The sequence below is a fragment of the Podarcis tiliguerta genome, assembly GCF_965153285.1.
Source record: "Podarcis tiliguerta genome assembly, chromosome: 7".
Classification (NCBI taxonomy): Eukaryota; Metazoa; Chordata; class Lepidosauria; order Squamata; family Lacertidae; genus Podarcis; species Podarcis tiliguerta.
In genome coordinates this window covers 22,787,732-22,812,162 of record NC_139540.1, presented here as the reverse complement: position 1 = coordinate 22,812,162, position 24,431 = coordinate 22,787,732, and the positions used below count along the sequence as shown (strand labels likewise).

The 24,431-nt window shown below is 43.3% G+C and overlaps 1 protein-coding gene and 1 long non-coding RNA gene across 5 annotated transcripts; one reads left to right on the top strand and one right to left on the bottom strand.

Annotated features, from left to right (window-relative positions):
• Window positions 1-10: 10 nt before the first annotated feature.
• Window positions 11-17,373, top strand: LOC310682303. The gene is made up of 5 exons (XR_014513853.1): window positions 11-117; window positions 8,447-8,580; window positions 10,616-12,707; window positions 12,792-16,865; window positions 16,951-17,373. It is a non-coding gene; the product is annotated as an uncharacterized lncRNA (long non-coding RNA).
• On the bottom strand, window positions 11,216-24,431 carry PABPC1 (poly(A) binding protein cytoplasmic 1). 4 transcript variants are annotated; one of them, XM_083450823.1, is made up of 15 exons: window positions 23,536-24,431; window positions 19,702-19,895; window positions 19,489-19,604; window positions 18,851-18,990; window positions 17,691-17,785; window positions 16,663-16,800; window positions 16,333-16,428; window positions 15,453-15,725; window positions 15,088-15,178; window positions 14,867-14,977; window positions 14,529-14,683; window positions 14,218-14,302; window positions 13,304-13,434; window positions 13,105-13,198; window positions 11,216-11,646 (listed from the first exon to the last, which is right to left on the bottom strand). In XM_083450823.1, the coding sequence occupies exons 1-14, from the start codon at window positions 23,726-23,728 to the stop codon at window positions 13,106-13,108; spliced, it is 1,911 nt and encodes a 636-aa protein (XP_083306949.1). In that variant the 5' UTR covers window positions 23,729-24,431; the 3' UTR covers window positions 11,216-11,646; window position 13,105. The 4 variants fall into 4 exon arrangements, with proteins under 4 accessions (XP_083306949.1, XP_083306950.1, XP_083306951.1 ...); XM_083450824.1 differs by having other exon boundaries at window positions 11,216-11,643; window positions 23,536-24,429; XM_083450825.1 differs by having other exon boundaries at window positions 18,860-18,990; window positions 23,536-24,429.

Sequence of the window (24,431 nt, the reverse complement as noted above, 5' to 3'; positions counted from 1 at the left end):
GCAGCAGCAGGCCAGGCGAGGCGTAGCAACAGCAGCAGCAGGTGGAGGTCGCGGGGCGGCCGCGCCAGGGAAATCTCTTGGCTGGCTTGGCTTCCTTCCTTGAGAAAGACAAACCGGGTAGGGAGCCCTCACCATTACTCAAAAGGTGTATTTCCCACCATGTGGCAGATAAGGTACTACAGTACACGGTGTATATTGAATTTTAGGGGGGTAAAGGAGAGTAGCCTGAGCAAGTGATGCCCCCCTCCTTGCAGGGCCAGATTTAAGTTTGACGAGGCCCTAAGCTACTGGTCAGAAGGTCAGTAGCCCTAAGCTACTTGCCTATCAGAAGGTTGGCGGTTCGAATCCCCGCGACGGGGTGACGTCCTGTTGCTCAGTCTCTGCTCCTGCCAACCTAGCAGTTCGAAAGCACGTCAAAGTGCAAGTAGATAAATAGGTACCGCTCCGGCAGGAAGGTAAACGGCGTTTCCGTGTGCTGCCCTGGTTCGCCAGAAGCGGCTTAGTCATGCTAGCCACATGACCTGGAAGCTGTACACCGGCTCCCTTGGCCAATAAAGCGAGATGAGCGCTGCAACCCCAGAGTCGGCCACGACTGGACCTAACAGTTGGGTGTCCCTTTACCTTTACCTTAAGCTACTGAATGTAACAGGGCCCTTTCTATGTGCAGCTGTCCTTAGTCAACAACAAATTGTCGCTGTTTTTTGTGCTGAATATTTTAGGGAGCAGGCAGGGCCCATTACTTACATCATAAGAGCCTACACAACTTGTATGTAGGTTTTATTTTATTTGTTTTTTTATCTTATATTTTGGAAATGTACATCCATTTTTTCCCTTTAAATTTTTTGGGGGCCCCCAAGAGAGTGGGGCCCTAAGCTGTAGCTTGTTTAGTTTATACATAAATCTGGCACTGCCTCATTGTATGAAGCCTCCCACAGAAGAATTTGCTAATCTATCCATTTTATCCATTTAGTACATTTATAGCCTGCTTTCCTCCAAGGTGCCAGGGCTGTGTTAGCCATTAAGCCAGTGGTTCCCAACTTTTTTGTGGCCATGCCCCACCTAAGCATCTCTGAAATCCTGATGCCCGCCCCACTGTGACATATACTGTAAATTTAATTATTCAAAAAGTGAATTATTCACGTGGAGGAAGCCTAAAAGGCCATTAACTGTTAATAACTCAATTCTTAAATTGCCCCCCTTAAAAATCAAATTGCTCCCCTGTGGTGCGTGTGCCCCACGTTGGGAACCACAGCATTAAGCAAAATAATGAAGCACGTGCTTAGGGCATCAAGGGAAGGGGAAAATTTCTGCTGGAAAATTTCCAAAGACCATAAGGTACAGCTGAACAGGTTCCACATAAAAAGGCTCCCACAATATGTGCATCATAGGTTCAGTGCAGCAAAAAATGCAAAAACAAGATTCATTCATGCTGAACTTTATAAAGTGCAGAAGACAATATTTTACAGTTTATTATTGTTTATATTTTGAATTAGATCTACATGGGTGCACCAAAATCTTTTAAGTGCTATGGGCCTCTAAAGGTCTTAATCCAGCCCTGTGAGTTGCTCATAGAATCATAGAATTGGAAGGGACACTGAGTATCATCTATTTCAATGCAGGAGTCCCATGCGGGAACAGAACCTGCTCAAGGCATGGCGCTGTGGTTCTGCCCCCTCCATTTTATACTCACAACAGCAGCCTTGTGTCTGCGGCAGGTCCAGTTGAGAAACAGTGGGTGCTTCAAGACTGTCCCTATTTTCTGGGTGGAATTCAATCAGATACCAGCAAATACAGGACACACAAATTGGGTTGGGAGGAGGACTTGCACAACAAACCTGCTTGCTCCCCCCCACCACCAAAATTGGACTTTTTTTGCAATGAAAGCAATGGGAAATTGCACTGGGAAATGTGGATTAGCACTTGCTTTGATGCAACATCATCTATTGACCCCGCAACCAAATCAGCATGAATGGTCATTAAACAGCCAACATCATCTAATCTCTGCACACAAGGATGAATGCGCAGTAAGCAAGTTGTCTGAAAGCACTCAGTGATTGGCACAAGGACAAGCAGAGAAAAAATATGAGATAAAATAAAGGGGGGAAGTATCATTTCATTTTCTTACTGAACTGTTATTTTAACTTCATAATAAAGTCCTGGGGGAATTTTCTTTTTCAAAGGACACCCAGAGAGCTTCATGGCTGAGTCGGGATTTTATGCTGAGAATTGCTCTTCTCTCTCATCTAACACTCCAGCCTTGGGCATGGAACCTGTGACCCTCCAGATATTTTAGAATATAAGTTTCATCATCCCTGACCAGGCAGACTTGGACTGATGAGAGCTGGAGTCCCGCAGCAAAGTTTCCCTTGGGCAGTAAAATGTCTTGGGTCAGCCTTGACTTCTGAGAAACTAGTAATGAGGTGCAAGGACCAATAACAGTCTGTGCTGTCAGTATAAAGCAGCTTCCTACATTCCTAGGCTCATTTAGATTATATAGAGATAGTAAGGTTATCACCTTTTGTTCCTGGGTCTTTAAAAGCTGCATGATGGAAATTCAGCAAGGGAACAAAAAAAAGAGAGTTGAGACTCTGGTACACAGGGAGGTGGTTTAAATATGCCCAACACATCTTGAGAAAGGACTTCTTCAGCGGAAGCATGAGACAAAATTGTAGACAGACGTGACACCAGTGTACTTTCTGTATCCTGTTTTCAGCTGGATATTGATTCTTCTGTCTACCATTTTGTTTCACAAAGTGCCCCTGAAGACTTTTGTCAACATGCATTTGGCCTAATAAACCACTTCCCTGCATACATGTCTGTTATTTTAACTCTTTTTCTGAATTGATGTTCTTCCACCATTTATTCTTCTGTCTGCTGTCCTGAACATGCTGTTGTCGTCCTGAGCATCCATAGTGGATGAAGTGACCATTTTACCGTATTTTTCGGTCTATAAGATGCACCAGACCATAAGACGCCCCTAGTTTTTGGAGGAGGAAAACAAGAAAAAAAATATTCTGAATCCCAGAAGCCAGGACAGCAAGCAGGATCGCAGCTCAGCGATCCCGCTTGCTGTCCTGGCTTATGGGATAGCCGTGCACAGCCTCTCCTAGGCAGCGGCATGAAGGCCCCCAAGAGCCGCACACACGTTCCACGCAGCTCTTTAAAGGGAGCGCTGAGCAGAGCCTCCCGTCTGTATTCGCTCCATAAGACGCACACACATTTCCCCTTAATTTTTGGGAGAGGAAAAGTGCATCTTATAGAGCGAAAAATATGGTAATTTCTGTGTAAGGTGGCTGTTAAAGGCCTGTAAAACACAACCATTGAACCCCTCACCAGCTGCAGTACATGTCCATCATATTTGTTAAATGAAACATGGATTGTGGTTGCAGGAGTGGCATCCCTGAGACTTTGTGAATATAGCTTGCACCATTGTTTGTGATGAGGATGCGAGACTCTTCCCCCCTTGCTTAACCACATTCCATTACTTGTCCAAGCAGGCTGTGCAGTTTTGTGGTATATATATATATAGAGAGAGAGAGAGTTGTTGGACGTTGTACACACCCTCATTGCCTGTCCGGGTTTGATCTCTATTTGATGCACGGTGGGGTACAATGCCAATCACACAGGCATTGTTAGGACATGCTTTTTTTTTGTTCTCACCTTGTAAGCATTGAAAATTTCCCTTCCTCTAAAATTCTGTATTTCTTTCTGAATTTTAAACTACATTCAGCCTGGTAGCATCAGAGATGTCTCCTTCTTCTTTACTTGTTGGGCTATGTGCACATTAGCGGTTTGAAACACAGCAAGGTCATTTCCCTCCACTCAAGTTTCAAGTGGCATTTGCATGTTGCTGTACACACCAGAGGGGTTGGGAATGTCTTCGCCTGGTGCATATTACCCATTTGCTTTCCCCACTCCTGAACCCACCCCCAAAGCAGCTTTTGTTCATGCAGCTGTGATCTGCACATGCGCAGTGGCTACCTCAAATATACACACCTCAGCCAAACTGCAGTGAATGTGGCTGACATTTTCAAATCAGATGGAAGCTGGTTTGAGGAGGGACACATCAAACAGCACTGTGTCTCAAGAAACTATGCATTGTGGCTAACCCAGAGGTGGATATAGGGCTGGGTGACTGGTGCACCTGCACTGAGCTGAGGCAGCACCATCTCAAAGCCCAGGAAGTGCAGAGCTTTGGGAAGGAGGTGTAAGGGCTCTGACAGGGTCATAGAGGTCTTCTGCCTCCTTTCCAAAGCCTAGTTAGTGATTTTCCAGCTTTGGGAATGGGGTGGGAGGGCTCTAGCATCCTGCCAGAGCCCTTCTACCTCCTTTCCTGCCATTGGGAAGGCAGCACAAGGGCTGGGGGGGGGGTTGCCTCTCACAGAGCATCATAGTACCCAACTCTGCCACATGGCTTCAGACCCCTTCAGTGGGAGCACACTGGAACCAGAGTAAATAGCAGCGCATAGACAACCTTAGTTAATTCCTCAGCTTAGGTCTGTGTATATTCTGCAGTTCCATGTAGTCATAAGAAATGTGGAATGCAGCATTGGGTACAAAACTCAAGAGGCTCAGCAGGTAGGCTTCCAAGTTTATGAGGAATTCTTGGTGAAACTGCCATAATTAGAGAGAGGCTTAGCACAATTTCTAACTTCCAAGGTCCAATGGGACCAGATAGTGCAGCTATCTGAATGAAAAAAAGCTACATTGCATTATTTTTTATGGTGCTTTACACTTTATCGTTGAACACCAACCACCCTGATATTTTATTATATGGTGGTACAGAAATACTTTATAAACAAACGATGTAAATTAAGGCTAGACTAGAAGGCGCTTGTGGTCCCTTCCAACGCTATGATCCCTTCCCATTCTATGATTCTATATGAGAAATACGCATAATTTGTTTTGGTTTTTGAATGAAACTTTCTTGGTACAGAATTTCAGGTAGATTTTGTTACTCTTGTTTTTTTGCTGCAGTGTACCACTGTAACAGAGTTAGTGTGTTGTGCTCCAATTACAATGACATCCTTCAGACTGATGCAGCTCTCTATTTTTGAACAGAGTTCTTAAATTATCATTGTTCAGCCGGTTTAATTTGAGTTGGCTACATTTCCCCATCCCTTTAGTACATGGAAGAAATGCCCAGCAGGTTGTAAAATGAGACCGATAGACCGATGCTAGTTTATTTTCAGCGCAGCTTTCGATTATCTGAAACCATTTCACAATTTGTGGAGAGTGGGCAAAGAGGCAGGAAACAGAACCTCTCACTGCCTCTGAGTGTGTAGACAAAGGGCTGTTTTACAAATAACAAGGATTAATCCAGAATATCAGGGAGAAGAGCTTCCAAATTATGCATGCAGTTGTGGGCTGGTGTGCCCATTGGCACTGTTAGGGCAGAAAGTTGGAAGACCAACAGTGGGTGGAGCCAGAGCCAATGACAAGCAGCCCCCCCCATTGGTTGTAAGTAAGATGGCAGGCTGGCTGAATCCAGACTGAGGTTGGTGGGGCAGTGGCCCACTTGCCCCCAGTGGACCGGCCTCCACTATATGCAAATGAAACTTCCAGGTATAGTTTAACTCTAGCATATCTCTTAAAAATTATGCACTGTGGTCAAAGGACCAGACGACTAGTAAAGCAAGCATAATTGGTGTAAGTGCACATACTAGTAAGTGGGTCAAGCTCTCTTCCAGCTGGGCTAATATGAGCCTTAGAAAAATCTATTGATTTAAAGATGTATCCCACTAAAAAAGGTTCCCAAAGTGGCTTACAGATACATATTTTTAAAAAGAGCCTACCCTCAGGGCTACAGTGTTAGACGGCAAAGGAAAATGGATTGGGAGGAAGGAGGAAATAAGCAAACTCAGGCACAAGTTTTCACTTAGGAATGAAATGTACGTTAGTAAGACACGAGACAGAAGAGAACCGCTGAGCAAGCAGGATAACACCCAGAAAAGAAAATGCTGACTGTTATACACAAGCAGCAGTGAGGGGAGCTGCAGCAGATTTTTCACAAGCTCTCTGTAAAAAACAAGACATTCATAGACAAGGAGAAAACCTTAATGCAAGGTGGTCTTGATTTGACATTGTGAATGCGAGAACACAAATGTCCCGTTTGTTGGTGTTTACTGTTGTAACAGAAAATAAAAAATACTTTTTTAAATGAAAGTGAGGCTGATACATCAACATAATTCTGTTTGTAAGGTGGGCACCCTGCCTTACCATACTAGGTACCAAACCAGAGGAAAGGACAGGGATAGATGGAGGAACTCCTGTTATATGCAACATATCTCTTATTTAAAAAGACCTGCCCCTGCAGCAGCATGGACTCACATGCTGCCAGAGAAGGTTTGCAGATGGCTGATGTAAGGTTACATGTTCTCTCGCTTCCTTGACTAGGAGTTTAGTAAGAAGGGGGTTGTGCATAGAGAATTGCATGTCCTTGCGCGGATGTCTGAACCCAATTTCTCCCTCGTGCAAAAGATTATTTAAGGTAGAAAGGGCAACACCACCTTGAATGGTGAAGGACTGGAGAGTTGAATCAGAAGCCTCACTGAATGCACAACAACTGAAGATGCATCTCATTAGTTACAGCATGGTGCCGATAATGCAAAGGTTGAGAGTTTGATCTGTTTGGGGCAGCTGCATATTCCTGCCTTGCAGGGGGCTGGACTAGATGATCCTCAGGGTCCCTTCCAACTCTAAAATTCTATGTTTCTACCATTCATCTTAATGTGCATTCATCGCTTTTGCAATGCGATGTGCCAATAAACAGCATCTACACTGGGGTGCAAGCCAAGAACCCATATACTGTATGTGACTGCAGAGATGATGGGAAATGAGTAGGACATTTTTTTTTTAAAGCTGCAAAGCAAATTATGGTTTGCTGGACCTCCAAGTAGAATTCAAAACTATTATCTTAAAAAATGTGTCTTAGTTCTTCAGACGTCCCCCTTTGTTGTCTTTCCCCTCTCCTGTTGGCCGTAAAACCTTAAGAAAATCTCCCCACCTTTACATTGTAAGTCCATCCGCTCCTGCTTCAAAATCCTTAGTTATAATTGGAGAAAGAAGTATTTCTGAAGAGAAACACTGTTAGTCACTTCTGTTTATTAGCAGGATTTATATACTGGATTTAAAGACCTCTGGGTTGGATCCAGAGGAGCTTTTCTATATGTCAGTGTCTTTGAATCACAGAGGGACTTAAGTTTTTTTTTTTAGTTTTTTTTTTTAAATTTAAGTGTTGTATGATGAAAGGGAAACTAAGGCTGTGTACACACACATTTCCCTCAATGAATTCTGGGCATTGTAGTTTACGCCTCACAAAATTGCAATCTCCCTGCAAACAACGATCAGAATTTTTAGAGGCAAAGAATGCACCTTAAATACATGGTGTGTGCACAGCCTAAATCCAAAATATATTATTGCATTTCTGAAAAGCATGTGCAAGGGGAAGCATGAGAGCTGCCAGAGCTTGCCTACTCCAACATTGCATGAACTGTTCTACTATTGCTTACACAAGCATTTGTAGAATACTATCGCTGGCTATTTTCCTTATACTCCATTCTTTGGATCGAGCAATCTGCCCTGCAAATTATGCACGGCTCCCGGCCAGCCCAAGGGCCAAGTCTTGGCACATTTTCTTATCTGAACTCCCTGCCAAACCACATCCATTGACCTCAAAGTCTGATTTCTACTTGCAACAAGCAAGGCTACATAATTCTTTCTCAGCTCAGCATTCTCACACCTTGGTGAAGGAAGAAAACAAAGGAGAAAGGAAAACCACAAAGATACCCATTGCATAGGGCAAACTGCCCATGTGCAGGCATATGAAATGAACTCAGCTCAGACAGATTCAAAATTGAGCAAGTTTCATGTGTAGCTAGATCTTGTCAATGAGTTTCTGACTTCCAGACAGCTCGGGATAGTTCTGCGCTATAAATTAAAAAGCACATCTCAAGTGTAGAAGCATACAGGTGACAAAGCAGCAGGTTTTTTTAAAAATCTCCAAGTATACCTATATGGAAATTTCTGGGATAGCACCACCCAGTGGCAGATAGACTCTCGCACAAGGCACTGCGTGTCAACCCGGGACCTTCAAATTTGCACTACATTGTGTGTTTGTTCATGTGACTAATTCCAAGGAATTATTGTGAAGGCTTGATCAGCACCCTTGTTCCTTGACATACAAATGACTTACAAGAATACTCCTGTGAGTCAGCTACTCTTAAGCTAGGAAACGATCTCATATCCATGGTTTACCCGAGCCCTGCAAACTGATCTAGAAAACATTGAAGGTTCACCAGAAAAGCAGCCTTATTTTATTTGCAGGGCACCGGGAAGGGGGGTGGGTACAGACCCAGAGAGGCATTCACCTCTAACTGGGATTGGCTTTTACAGCAGCACAAGCCAAAAACCCAGGGTTTAACTGCAATCATTCTACTCCCTACAGTTCTCTAACGGTAGCCTGTGCCCAAATGGAATCCTGATCCTGAGCTTGCTCTGAACAGTAATTGTACACATTCAGATGAAAAAAGACGCAGGATAGAACCCTACAGCAAAATGGATCGAACTTGAAGTTATAAGGTACATATTCCAACAGGTTGTATAGAAGATAGTGTTGCAAAAACTTTTTTCTTCTTTGGCGATCACTCACTACAGGACGAATGGTATATTACAGTACAGTGGAACCTCAGATCCTTTCCCTTACAGTTGATTTTAATCTCGAAGGTCATTTTGAGATGCTCCCAGTCTCCAGTTCAAAATATAATATATATTTTATGTGCACTTACCTGGGAGCTAAGTCCATTTGAACTCAATGAGGATTGCTTCCTAACAAACGTGGTCTGCATTGATGGCATTGTTAGCCATTGTTGAAGGGTAAAATGTCCGTGCCTACTGCCTAGAATTCTAAGAGCATGCACTTATCCTGTGTATTTTAATTACGGACATTTATACTGTAATGTTTGTGTAAATGGTTTTTATCCCTGTAAACACTTAGAAGTCCATTTTAGGTTTCAGTGTTATATAATTTCTTCTCAATCTGCTAACTACATACTGTGCTGCTGAAATGAGCAGCCCTTTTGTATTTTATCATTCCTCACCACGCCCAACACACATGCTCCATCCGTCACTGGGCTCTTTTTTTGGCAGGGTCCCCTATTAATCTGCAAGCCTTGGGGGCTCCCTCTCAAACCTATCTTAGGCATGGATGGTGTCACACTATTTCAGCAATGGAACTCGCTTCTGATCATTGAAAATTGAGGTGGTGGGTAAGAAAAACCATCCGGGCATGTGGTAGCAACTAAAGTAATGTCTGCAGAGGTTAGTCACGTGCAGGACTGCACTTTTATGCCAATGGTGACCATTTAGAGCACTCAGGCCTGGAAGCCAAATGAATCTTGTCTCTCTCTCTCTCCCCCCTTGGAAATCCTTTGAGTCACACTCCTTCAGGAACAGCACATAATAGGATCACCAAACATCACTCCTTCCTCATCCTCCGTTATCAGGGTTGGGTTTTTTAAAACGACTGATAGCACTAGTTTCAGGTATCAAAATATCTTATCTGTACCAATGAACTTTCCTGTAAGCTCCTCCCCTTCCTTGTTCAATAGGTACTCTCACCTCTAACACACTCAACCCCAGGCTTCCAGAATAAGGTACAGTAAGCCCCCAAGTTATGCGAGGGTTATGTTGCAGGGATCACACCCAAAGCCAAAATTACACATGGTCAAAACACGCTGGCAGTCCCACCCGCCAATGAAATCAAGGTTCCCCCCAAACACCCTTTTTATTTTTTGGGCAAGCATATAAAGCTGAATGTGTGCAAGTTACAGGCTTATTGTATTACACTTGCTCTCAGGTCCAGCTGTCCAACATCCGCAACTTCTTTGAAACCCAATCAGAGGTCCTTCTTTCTTGGGAGACTCATTTATTCCTGTTTTCTCACCTCAAAATCACAGATCTCCCTAACCTCATTACTTTCAACCATTGCCCCAAAGTTTCCGCCTTTGATTTTCAGCTAAAAACTTCCCCCAAAGCCCACTAACCAGACCTTACTTTACAAGAGTTGGGTTGCAACTCAGCTTGCATTGTAGAGATATACTTGCAAGCGAAGGGAAGAGAAACCGCCAAGCTTCCTAGCAGTGATTCAGAGTTGTCAGCATTTTAACTCCATATGCCAATGCATGGCCAAACTTGGCCCCCCAGCTGTTTTGGGACTACAGCAGGACCAATGGTCAGGGATGATGGGAATTTTAGTCCCAAAACGCCTGGAGAGCCAAGTATGGTCATGTATGCCATATGCCAACACCTTACTCCTCAAATTCTTTTTAAAAACAACCAGTTCTTATCAGCATCCATTTTTCTCTTGGAATACCACTTCCTGCCCTTCAGCCAAACCTCCTTCCACCCCATTCAATTACACTCTCCCTTTCCCTGACAACATTCTGTTTTTTCCCCATGTGTTCCTAGGAATGCTTCTAACAATTACCTGTATTGGTTTTAACTCTAAGATCAGACTATATAGTGTCCTGTTTTATTGCTTAATATTTTTTTTAGTAAATGTGCTACTCCCCAAGCTTAATTCCCTTCTAATTTCTGCTGCCTGTTAATTCTATAGGTGATGAACACTGGAGGATGTCGTTCTCTATCAAAAGATCCCTAGAACTGAGTGTCAGGATTGCATGTGGGTCCTGAAGCGTACATGTAAACTGCATACCTAATAGTAATATATGACAGCTGGACCATGTTGATTTGCAACAAAACGCAAGCACGGTTCTATTCACTCCATTACTGATTGTTAACATATCTTGTCCGCCTACTCCCCAAATCTACTCTGCTCCTTTTTTGTTGGGCCTTTGAATGTACCATTAAAATTATGTATTTTGATTTCCAAGCTTAATCCAAGCCTATCCATATTTAATTAACTTCATTTTGCCCCCAGCTCAACAGAAAGATGCATACAAACACAATACTTCTATTTAAATTTCACTACAATAAAAAAACCTTTGCATATTCAGCTCTAGAAAGTGCTGCCAAGAATTTTAAGCTACAAAAGAGATGAATCCAGTGGTTCATCCATTTTAGTGCTTACAGATACCCCATTAACAGGTGGCTCAATGTAGGTTAATCTCATCCACAACTGCATTTGCTGTAGATCTACATCCAAACTCTATTGTTGACATCTCATTAGAAGTATAGAAATAAAATGGCAATTAGATCAGTGTTTAAGGAATTTTTATTAAAGCAAGAATCTTATAATCCAAATTATGGTTCTTTGCTCAGCTATCAATTCCTACTGTTAACTACAACAGTAGTGATATTCTGAGCGTTTTCCACAGTAAATTACAAAATTAAAGAAAGGAATGCTTTAAATTTTTGTACTGTGCTGAAAATTCTTTTCCTGGGTTTATAAAACATTAATTTGTTTTTTTAACTTTTGCTATTTTTTTGTATTTTAAATCAATAGGTAATCTAGGACCAACAGTTTTGCTAGTCCTGGCATTTGTTGTGTACATAAGCTTCAAAGTTTCCTTTCCTTTTTTTATTTATTTTATATTTTGCAATGTTTTTCTCAATATTTAGTAGTTTTTCCATGTTTAGATATTTTTCTTCGGTGAAGCGAAATTATAATGCGTAGTCCCGGATCTTCTGTAACCAAAAGAATTAAAATATTAATACTGAAATATATTTCCTTTAGAAAAACAGATTTGTATTATATTAAATATTATTAAAACCAAACAGCATACTTTGACCAGGATCAGGTGTAATATGGGAATGTGCGATGAGCTTGCTTTATCTTTTTATCAAGATGGAACTGATAAAACTGTGTCAGCCTACAGAAATCATGCATTAGAATTGCATTTTTGCACCAAATTATTGGACAAAGATATGAAAATTGAAATAAATTCCTTTACTTCTTTTTTGCATGCTAGGTAACTTCCACAGTCCTGTTTGTTTGTACAGTATGGTGAGAAGTGTCACTAGGATAGTTGCCAAAATGTCATACTCGAGGCCTGCTGAAATCAACAGACTTAAGGTTCATGGATTTTAGTGGTTTACACTCGGTATGGTTATCACCCAACCTATAGTCGATAACGCTGCACAAGGGCAAAAATTCAGCTAACATCTTTTCCATTTGCTAAGTTACCAGTCCCTTCGACTGTCACAGATAGCCCTAGTTTTGGTTAAAATTCAATGCAAGTTGAATACTAATCTTTGATCTAGAACAGTGGTTCCCTCCTGGGGTCCATAGAACCCACTTGATGGATATGTGCCATAGACCCAGAGGTCCAGGACATCCCATTTGGGGGGGACTGTGCCCCCAAACATGCAGGATCATGGCCAGACATGTATCTCGTGTGAGATCACAGCACCCAAAACTACACGTTTTAGGGCACCATACTCTCATGTGGGGTCGTGTGACTTGCGTACAAGCATAGCCTGGAAGACATGCAACCCAGTTTTGCACTGGGACATGTTGGAGGGTATGGTGGCACCATAATAAAAAGTACCACAGAAATATCAAGGTTTTCAAAAGCAGAGGGTCCGTGGCTTGGCTTTTGAAAAACAGGGGGTTTGCAGTACTTACCTAATTGGGAACCTCTGATCTACAAGCTCTAATTTTAAAAAAACCTGTACTCCCTGACAATTAATGCTTCCCCACACTTTGAAACTGGGGATATGGTAGTAACAGTGGCGTAGCGTGGGGGGTGCAGGGGGGGGCAGCCGCAACGGGCGCAACATCGGGGGGGGGGGGCGCTCGCACTCGCAGCTCTCTGCCCCTACCGGGTTAGGGGGCACAAATTACTTGCCTTGCCCCGGGTGCTGACAACCCACGCTACGCCACTGGGTAGTAATGTATTTAAGGGCACACACAGCAAGTTAAGGAAAACAGCCCACAGTTCAGCATGGCAATCTCCGCAACAGAGGTGGGACTGTTAGTAATTATGTTGCTCCAGTACCAACAAACATTAGATAGGAATCACTGTGAGCAGAACTTTGGTACATCGCCTATAGCTTGTCATCCTCCCCAGACAGAAGATTTATTTCACACACACACAGGTGCATCTATCCCTGCATTTGAAGCCATTTCTCCAGAATACTTACATTAGACACTTGGAACACCCGCTGGGTTGTTAACTGCTTTTTGAGCAGCTTCCTTAGCTTGGTGGGCTTGCAGTACGGCTACAGCTTCATCAACCTAGTTAAGATAAAAACAATGTTATTAACATTGCCGTAAAGGCAACCTAGTTTAATAAATAAGCTGCACTTAAAAGAAATACAGTTGACCAAAGAATCCACCTACCTTCGAACGAAGAGATTCAGGAGACTCAAGCATATGAAGGAGTTCAGAATTGTCAATCTCTAACAACATACCAGTGATTTTACCCGCCAGAGTAGGGTGCATGGCGTGAATAAGAGGGAAAAGACGTTCACCTAGAAAACAGTTGACAAGTTTGCAAGGTTTATATTTGACTCTTAATACTATTCCAAATAGATTTCCTTTTAACATGCCTGAAAATGAATATTTTAACCATCTACATATTATTTTTTTACCCCTTTAGCAGAATGGCAGAAGTTTTTTTAAAAGAATAAACCCAACTAAGTTACTAGAACTGGAAAACTATAATCATTAGCCAAGCAGACATTCATGGTTAAAACACAGATCCTAATAGTAGATGCCCATTATCAACTTAATTTGTAAGGTTATGAAATCACATCCCTTTCTCCAATTATACCTTCTTCCACCCTAACACACTCCGGGAGTTCGCTCACCCAGCTTCTAAACTCTTCAGATTTATTCTTTCCCCCAGTCCCTGGATCCTCCATACCCTCTTTTCTCCTTCCTTCAGAGTTAACTGGGCCCTCAGTAGTGGACCCACTTTTCCCAGAGCTACATTTCTAGAAATCCTGGCCCTGCAGAGTTGCATCAAAAAGCACACTTACATTGGGGTAAATACATAAAAAAACACTATAACCAAAGATGATTTCTGAACTGCTGAACAGCCCACCTATCACTGCATGTGCTACTGCACAATTATTTGGAGGAAGCAGCAACAGTAATTCCCCAGCCCTCATTGGTCATTGGACTCAGCCCTAACTTTTTGGACTTCTCAGGAAGACATGCCTAATGGTGCTGCTGCTATCTGTCCTCCCCCATGCATGGACACCCCAACACTTACAACATGAGCCCCACCTCTCCGCCAAATACGGACTTACCCAACATCTGCTTTTGTTCCTGTGGAGGGGCAGAAGCCAACATGGAAGCAGTCAAAGGTTCTTGACCTTGGACATGGACAGCAGGCTAGAATTTGAAAAGATTTAACAGGATTAAAATGGAGTACATAATTTGTGTAGTATGTTCCAAGTTACATTTGCATTAATGTCACTCAGAAAAACTATTTCTAACCCCATACAAGTCCACCTAACCCTATTGTTTTCAATAGGCTTGGGCATGTCCAATTCTGCAAGTGCTGGTTATTAATATAACCGACTCCATACTTAAGTGCTGCTATAACTGTTACACTTACCTGCTGCATAGCAACCTGAGGTTGTGTATTAAGGTGTTGCTGAGGATTGCGAACACCTGCCGCATATTTGTACTGAGGAACCGTGCGTACGGCTGGAGTAGCAGCGGCGGCAGCAGCAGCTGGACGTGGACCCATTGTCTGTGTTGATGTGTTTGCTGGAAAAAAAGACTGTTTTCAGGCCAAGCAGCATATTCTATTCAAACTCTTTCGGCAGACCTCCTTTCACAGTCTAGCTTAAGACACTCTTTTAAAAACACATTACATTTCAATTTTCAGACAATTAACAGCAGGCCAAACCAAGCCAGTATACTTAAAAATAACTGATCTCCAGAACTCACCAACACGCTGTGTTGACATTACTCGTGGAACCTGTGATGAAGCTGGCCTCATGGTACTGAATGGTGGTCTGGGAGCTGCTGGGCGGATGGCACTTGGCATGTTCTGGAAAGCTGCATTTGAAATTAATTCACAGTAAGTATGCATTTCTGAACCAACACAAATCAAGCTTTGGTCAAATCCAAACTCCCCCCCAAATCCCTAAGAAAAGCAAGTCACTTACGATGAGGTCTGGCACCCTGAGTAGTCCAGCGAGGACTTGGTCTGAGCGGAGCAATTTGGCTAGTAGGATAGTATGCAGCACGATTTTGCATCTGTCAAAAAATTAATAATGTATTTGTTTCATTTGTCAGCTTCAGTGCTTTGCTGTACCAGAAAAAAATGCTTTAGGAAATTAACAGTTATTCCATTCAAATTAAAATGCCTCATTATTCTTTATTATAGAAGAAGAATCTGGGCTTTTTAAATCTTTACACTCAAAGCTCATTTAATACACACCATGTGTCTAGTAAGTCCACTGCAACTGTACGCATTTGTACTCAGTAAATATAAGAGTAAATGTAATAGGGAACACAGTGTAAGTAATACCTGTGGAATAGCTGCCATGACATAACCTGAAGGAGGCGCTGGCTGGTACGGGTTGATGACTGGATTCGGCACTGCTCTCACACTTGCCATTCTCTGCATGTACTGGTTGGTGAGGTGAGCTTGGCGTTCTTCTTTACGTTGTGCTAAGGCTACATAAAGTGGTTTGGTGGCCACAATTCTACCATTCATTTCTGTGACTGCTTTGGTTGCTTCTTCTGGTGAAGAAAAGCAGACAAACCCAAATCCTTTACTGCGCCCCCCTTCCATCATAACCTGTAAAAATAAAATAAAAATGCAACCGTAAAAATGCAACGTAGAGAACACTGAACAATGTTGTTTCATTATATTCTATTGCAGCTTGTGACTGAACATAATCTAACTAATTAATCATGTGTTAGGTTTCTTTTTGCTGCCAGAAGCATACCTAGGAATTTTCATTCAGGGGATGCCTCTCTCAGCAGAATTAAGGAAACTTTTGCAGATTCCCCCCGCTTTGGAGGGTTAAGGTGTAGGATATGGTGCTGAGAGAGGAGGGAAGAATCAATAAAACTCACTTCCCACTTTTCCACAGTGGAATAATCAAAAGCCTCCTGTAGACAGAATGTGCCTTTTTGTTCACAACAGTGAAACCTGGCTCTACATTCATTTCTCTGAAGTTTTAAAATAAAAGCCGATCAACCGCCTTTGAAAATCTAACAGAATAGATTTTGTTCTGCTGCAGACAAATCTGGATGTATATATAGAATTTATTGGATCTACTGCATTGCATCTACTTTCAAGTAGATGCAATGAGAAGAAGCTTCTAATTTTAAAGTACCACTAAAAACAGTTCTTACTCTCCCTACAAGTCAGTCTAAAAGCTGATTAAAATGCCATTTACCTTTGCACTAGTGATGGTGCCAAATGGAGAAAATTCTTTGCGTAGGCGCTCATCATCAATTCCATCATCGAGGTTTTTCACATAAAGGTTTACACCCTGAAATATTGAGTAGGTGAAGCAATCAGTATGCAGAACATATAACCCAGTGATTTAATTTTTTTTAAAAAAATTGTGTTTATTTAATTTGTATACCACTCCTTACCAATAGATTTCAGGGCAGTTCACAACATAAAAATGCCATATAAAAACCACAAAATACTTAATAAAAACAAGAACCCCCCACCACACCAATAAACCTCTCCTCCCCCAAATATTCAATTAACATCCTACCTGGTATCTGGTGATCCTGTCCTGCTTCATTTGTTCAAATTTGCGCTTCAGCTCTGTTTGTCTTTCTACTTTTTTCTGAGCTCGACCAACATATATTTGTTTTCCATTGAGTTCCTTTCCGTTCATCTCATCTACAGCCTTCACAAATAAAAAAGGTACTTTAACTTGTTTGTCATAGTTGATTCCACATAGCATTAAGTCAGGTCCCCCAATCAAAAAGCTAGAGCAAGTAAAAAAACAAGGAATCTAAACACACATAAACTAGGTGGATGGAATGTACAGACTGAGGCAGTGTGCTTCTATCTTCCTAGCACATGAGAGGGAATAATACACTGCAAGAACACTATATGAAGAAGTAACTTGGCAACAGATTTTACAGCAGGACTGGGGAGATGTTTTGGTCCAGTAGGCCAGATCTGCACCTCACTCACCCTGTGAGCCAACTCTGACAGGTGGGCGGGACTATTTATCTATCATCTGATGTCATAATGCCCAAATTTGACCCAAATGAGTGGTCGGACCTGCTGATGCACATGGAGTTCCATCCAGCTTTCTGTTAGGTTCAAGGGAATCAGCAGGTTCCAGAGAACTCATTTGAGTTCCTGAACTAAGCAAGAGTGAACCCTTTATGCTGCAGTTGAAACAAAGGGAGTTCAGTCCTGCTTTCCAATCACTGGATCCAGCTCCGTCTCTACCTATCCTACACCTGACATCACATTTGACATCAGGTGTGGGGTAGATGGGCAGTTTGGGAAAGGTCTGTTTGGTCGAATGAGGAAACTTGGCAAACCAAATTTAGTCCATGGGCCAAAGGCTTCCTCGCTTGATTTAGAGGACAGATTAATATTCCTTGGATCACTATTAGACCTATTTTAGAAAACCTACTATCTATAAGAGAATCAATTAATATAAAGATATATAAAAATTAAAATTAGGCACCATCTGTTTAAGAGTGTCCAAAACCATTCGTTTTAGTTTAGTGACCACTCACAACACTTGACAAATTCTTATAAAATGTATAGACTTACTTTTTGAGCATCCTCATGTCTTTCAAAACTGACAAAGCCAAAGCCTTTGGATTTCCCACTCTCATCGGTCATAACTTTCACACTTAAGGCAGGCCCTAAAAAGTACAAAAAAATTATTTTACATTTTCTTTATAATACTTTTATAATATATTTTCTTTATAATACTTATATATACTTAATATACCACATCATTAAAAGGTATCATGGCAGTGTATAATAAAAGCTTTAAATAATAAAATACAGCACAAATGACCAACGATTCAAATTAATTCTCTAAAAAGGCTTGTTTTCAGCAGACAACACTTTAACTTAGAATATTTATAAACTGACAACTGTAGCCAAGGCAACCCATTTGGGAGACTAATTTCCCAACTAGTTATAAATTAGTAGTCTGACAAATTACATGGCCATGTCAGACTCTGGTTGGCCTTGTTGATCTCATTTTATAATGAATGCCTTGATTTCTTGGACATACTACAATATTAACTCCTTAAAGAAAATTAACATTGCAATCATGGACTGAACAGACTATAATTTACAATTATTACTAACCCAACAGTAAACTTGCTTTTGGTATTGTGCTAGATGAAAGTACACACATTAGAGATTTTATTCTGCCCTGCATTAAATCATTTGGCTATTTTCAGTGTAGAAGAATGTAATGATTTTTCTTGTTTTAACTTACCAATTGTTAAGATGACAACAAACAAGCAGCTGTGTTATCACACGTATTCCCCTTCATACTTCTGTTCTTGAGAGCAAACTATTGTTTTTAGCCTTATCAGAGCTTACATGTTACATTGCCAAGACCTTCAGATTTCCAAGGATCTGAAGCCAGTTTGGAACCTTGGTTTCAAATCCTTAAGTGGAAGCTCTGGTTGGTTCCAACGGCAATCAATAGTGCTGCCAACCTAACACATATAGGTTGAAATCAATGGCAGGAATCTGCACTCCTGAAGGGCACAAACAAGTGGTTGCAGACGGTGCCTGTCTCAGTTCCTGCCATCTACAGCTAAAAGGTTAATACCGTAATAGCCCGACTCTGTATAAAGCAGGTTATTATCAGGAGTTGGGGTAGGCAAGCTGCAGTTGGGTGCAAGCACTATGATCACACCAGGTCCTAAATCACTTTCAAATACATGGAAAGGAAATGACATTACCAAACTTGCCAAAGAGTTCCTTAAGTCTCTCATCATCCATGTCCTCTCCAAAATTCTTGATGTAAACATTAGTGAACTCCTTGGCACGAGCTCCAAGCTCTGCTTCACGTTCTTTACGAGATTTAAACCTTCCAACAAACCTAGTTAAAAAAGCAAGGTGAAAAGCTGCTTAAATCTGAAAAGATTCAGGGCATTATTTTCTTTCTATTAAGGAGGTACTTTAGATAGTCAAAGCCTGGTGCTTACCCATACCCTGTGTCAGCTCCTGGCAAGCGAGCTGCTGCCATAGTACACTGCAATATTCCCCCGGTAAGGGAAACAGCAGAGTAAGCTACTCCCAGCCTCTCTATCTGTCATGGAAGACAGATTGTTCAGAATGGGGCAGCCATACTACTCTGCTGTGCTTCCCCAGCCAGAAAAAACATGGCAATGTGCTATGACTGCCCCCAATTGTGACATACTGTCGCTCTCACAGTTCCTGTGCAATGAATGAAATAATTCCCCCCCCTTTTGTTTTCTGAACATATATTTCCAATTACTGAACCAACACAACAAGCAAGAAACTATAATTGATAAAATCTCTCTTCTAAATTCATTTCGGCATTAAAAAAATTTTTTTAAGCGTTAAGGAAACTCACACTTTACGATCATTAAGCAGCATTCCATTCATTTTTTCAATAGCTCTTTCTGCAGCTTCTTGTGTCTCGAAGTGTACAAACCCATAGCCTTTGGATCCATTTTCATCACATACAACCTATGAAAATTATTAGGATACATCAGATGACTGGAATGTAATTATGCTAATTTCAAGGCTGAATCACTGTTCTAGGTTCTTTTTCCTTTCAACTCACCTTACAAGAGAGGATGTTTCCAAAAGCAGAAAATGTATCATACAAAGCTTTATTATCAATTGACTTATCCAAGTTTTTAATGAAGATGTTTCCGACACCACTCTTACGTAGAGATGGATCACGCTGAGACCACATGATACGCACTGGCTTGCCTTTAATGACATCGAAATTCATAGTATCTAAGGCTCTCTCAGCTGCAAAAGAAATTAGTAAGTGTTAAATTATTTAAATCTTTAAGGCAACACAAATATCACAGAGATATCACTAAGAAAATTAATTGTTAATGTCTTTGCACCCACTTACAATATACAATATCTTGGCTTCTGGATCACCACCAAAATCAAACACTGTTCTAATTTCTGATGTTCAGGAAAGGCAGTGCAATTCCAATGAATGGGGTAAAAATTGGAGCCAGGGTAAGCATTCCAAGGAGAAGACAATAGGCAATATTCAGTAAAGCAGTTTTGCCAGTGCAAGGATTTTTGGTTGTACAATAGAACCTCTCTCCCGCAAGCTTTCACTTTTAAATGTATTTCAAATGTGAATTTCAGCACTATTTTAGCACAGTCCCATAAACACAGCCATCAAACCTCTTTTTCTATTCTTGTGCCTCTAGGCTTTCTGCAGTTCTGTTGCATGGTCCCAAAATGATGTTAGCAGAGAAATCCTCAACCCTCAAGTGTGTTACTTCTCCCAATCCCAAATGATACTGCACTTTTCAGAGTGAAAGCTCAACATTTCGACTTATCCATGAGAATGTTCCTGAGACAGAGTACTATGATGAAAAGCCATAGAAAAGAGAAGTTCCCAAGTTCAAGCCCCAGCTACAACTGGGAATGGCCCCAGCTTGAGTTGCTGCTAGTCAATGTAGACAGCACCACCCTATGGTCCTATTCAGTATAATGCCGCTTCCCAAGTCTGTTAATGGCATGAAGATTGCCAACAAGCAATAGGGTTACATATCAGATGCATGCCCCCCAAACTCAGAAATTGACCTGGCAAGGAAGGGGCAAACTGTCAGGAAAAGGAAAACTATGTCTGGTTAGGCTCTATGAACCAAGTGGCACCTTTCTTCCCTACCCACCCATGTCCCTCCTCAGAGTAATGAAACAACTGGAGAAGCAGCTCATTCAAGCATTACCAGGAGCTTTTGGCAGCCTTAGGAACTGGATGTGCTAAGATTTAAAGAGGAGCTATCTGTAGAAGTCCATGCTGTTACAACCTTTTCTCTGTATTTACTGACCTTCCACAATTACTGCAAGCAGTTAAATCACAAATCCTGTGTCATGATTCCTGGATATGATCCTGTAAATCAACTGTCTCTAGGTAAGCATCTGAATGGCAAACTACCCAAGCTATGAATTCAGTTAGCCAAGCAGTGCAACCAAATACCTGTGCAGATTGAAAAAGCTTGAGTGGAGACTCCCAGTTAAAAGTTGCATTTCTGCCTAAGAATCTTATTGCTCTGTAAAGAGGCAGAATCTTCAACTCAGATAGCAAGCCCCAGCTAACAACCCGCTGGAAAAAAATAGCCAGTCTCTGACAGTTGGCTATTCCTCTGGCGGAGAGAGGGATGCAAAGGTAATGGCTCTGCAAAGCTTTCTGTACACCTTAGGACACGGAGCCAGCCAAGGCTGTCATCTCTGTTTTGTACAAAGCAGCGCTGAGACAACAGCTCTGCTTGTCTCTCTCTAGGCACAGATTGCACTGTGAGAACTGCCAGCTCAGCACAGCCCCTTTCCATGCTTACATCCCGTAATGAAGGGATAAGGAGCTAGAATTCAGCAAAGAGCAAAGCATGGATGGCTATTCCTTGTGATCCTGTTTGCAACATTGCTTTAAGTGTGTAGTCACTATAAAAGTGTAAATCCCTCCCACTGGAATGCTTATTCAAATTATTAAAAAGCATAAAAGACAGTGTCCTTGTTCATTCTAGCATTTATGTTGGAATAAAGTGACAATTGTTGAAGAGCTCTCCCCTCCAAAGGAGGTTTATTTTGCTTAAACAAGTTTTCTGTGAACTCAGAAATATTGGTCATTGAAAACATGTTTCTTCGCATCACTTGAAGAATTTACAAATGTCTTTTTTTTTTTTTTACTAGAGTCTACACAAAGAAAACATGCTGTTCCATCTCAGTAGAATACTTCTTACACTGAGTTTACTAGAACTCTGGTTGAATGGATCACCCAGAAGAAGAAAGGACAAATTATTTTGAAGCTGGTAGGAAAAAAATAGCAAAATACTTTAGAGAAAAATACCTACAGGTAAGCTCACTCCTGGTCACAGTTTAGATGCATGTATGTGAATTGGCTTACTCTTGTCAAGTGTGTAAACTTAGGACCAAAGTACGCACTCTCCCATTTTTCTCACTTAAAGATAAGAGCTCTAATGCAATAAGCTGTCAAGACAGACATTATTTAGTGTAGGACCAATGTGTCCTCAAAAAATTATCACAACTGTCTGACATTTAATAGAAACTAAGCTGATTCAAGTCATCAAAGGTAAATTAAAAAAGCAATTCTTTTCTACGTATCACTGCAGGCCACCTGCTCTCAAAGTGTTGGCCTTAAGGTAAGACTAGCAGATGGGCTTAGGAAAGAGCGTCTTAAAGACCCCACTCCCTTCCCATTTCTGGTGTCTTGACTGGGCAAATGCTCACCTTCCCCTCATCATCAGCAATGGTCAACAATATTGGGCTCTTAAAACTCCTTTTACCAGCAAGAGGGATGGGTGTTGCAACTTCCTGTCCTGTCTGTGGACAATCGACTCCCCCCCCCCCCCCACCAATTTGTTGGATTTTTCATTACATGCAAGGTTGATAAATTAGTACCCGCGACCAAAGGGCACCAAGTAGCCCAATTCAGAAACTTCTAATTAAGCGTGGCTTGCCCTAGTTTTATTTCGCGCGGGCACACGACCCACTTGCGCCCGTTCCTCCGTCGCCATTTAAGGCCCTAATTATCCAGGCATTTCCTTCAAGGCGCCTCTCATCTCGAACTTCCTCATTGAGCCGGCGGAAGCGAGGCGACAGGCCCGCCCTGGTCGCTGACTCCCCCCCCCCCCACTCCGCCCGCGCCAACTTAAGGGCCCTGCCTCGTGATCCGAGAAACTAGGGCCGGGTCCGAGATGCCGACCCAGGCCTTTTCGCGGAAGGAGGCCCCGTGGCAAAAAAAGCAGGCCCAGCCGATGACGAGGCCTCCTTTTCTCCCTCCCGCTCGGGTGCCGCGGGGGCTCCTCCCCGCCACGAGGCCTCTCCCGGCTCCTCCAACAACGCGGTGGAGAAGCTGGCCTCACACGAGTGTTTCTCCCCCCCCCCCAACCCTCAGTTATTTCCCCCTCTGGACAGAAATGTTCGATAATTTCACATGAAGGAGGGCGAGTCCTTGCGGGGTCGGGGGCTCTGAGAGAAAAGACTGGTGGGGAAGCGCCGCCGCGAGGCAGGCCCAGGACTCTCCGAGGGGCCGCGTTTAATCCGTAAAATGGATGCTCCGGGGATGACTCGCGTGGAGGAGGCGGGGAGAAGCGGAAGGGGAGGAATGCGCGGCGGCCCTCGTGGGGGTGCGAGAATATGGCTCCGGGAACAGGAAGCCGGAGGCCGGGAGGGCAGCCTCCCCCAAGCCCCCACCCCCAAGACCGGTCAAATTCCGCCCGGAAAGTCCCTGGAAATGCCTCGCCGCCGTCCCTCCCCGCACGTGTCCCCGTCCCACCCGCTCCTTCCCCATGTGCCCGCTCCTCGAAGTGTGGGGGTAAAATAAGGGAATCAACCGCCCGACCAGCTACGGCAGCTTCTCTGTCCTCCCCCGTCCGTCCCCCCGCTTCTCCCCATTCCTCACCGTCGGCGGGCTGCTGGAAGTTGACATAGGCGTAGCCCAGGGAGCGCCGGGTGATCATGTCCCTGCAGACGCGGATGGAGAGGATGGGCCCGGCGGGGCTGAACTTCTCGTAGAGCATGGCCTCGGTGACATCGGGGTGCAGGTCCCCCACGTAGAGCGAGGCCATCGGGTAGCTGGGGGCGCTGGGGTTCATGCTGGCGGGGGGACGGGGAGGGGGGGCGAGGAGGCAGGGCAGACTCGCGAGCGCCGAGGAGGCCGCGACGGGCCGCCGGGTTCGAAACTCAACGGCTCCGCGGAGGCGGTTGGCGACGGTTGGCGGGCCGCTCGAGCGCTCGTTGCTGCCGGCGGGAGGAGGAGGAGGAGCGGGTTGTTGCTGCTGCTGCTCCTGGAAGCGGCGGCGGCGGCTGTTCTTTTTCTTCTTCCTGCTGCTCTTGGTAGTGGCTTGGGCGGGTCTCCTCTCGGCTGCGCCGGGTCTGGGACTTCGCTTCGCTTCACCGGGTTATTTTATACCAAACCGGCCGGTTTCAGATAGGGGCGGGTGGTAGTCGAGGGGGGTTTTTTTTAATGGTTTTTTCGGGCTTTTAAGATTTTTTTTGGATTTTTAAAGGTTTTTTTTTCTTTTAGTAATAAATGGTGCGGCGGAGCTGGTGTGCCCGGGGAAGGCCGGAGCACACACACTACGCACAACAGCACCTTCAGCGGCCGGGGGACAAGGGGGAGGCCGCCGCCCCGGCCGCGCACTATATATAGAAGCCCCGCCCCCAGCCGCCTCTACCATACAGCTCGCCACGCACTGAAAGGGCTCGGCGCGCACGCGCCGCCACAAAAGGGAGAAAAAGGGAAGGAGGAAAGGGGCGGAGCAGAAGCGCGTGGCGGTTGCGTCTGACGCCATGGCT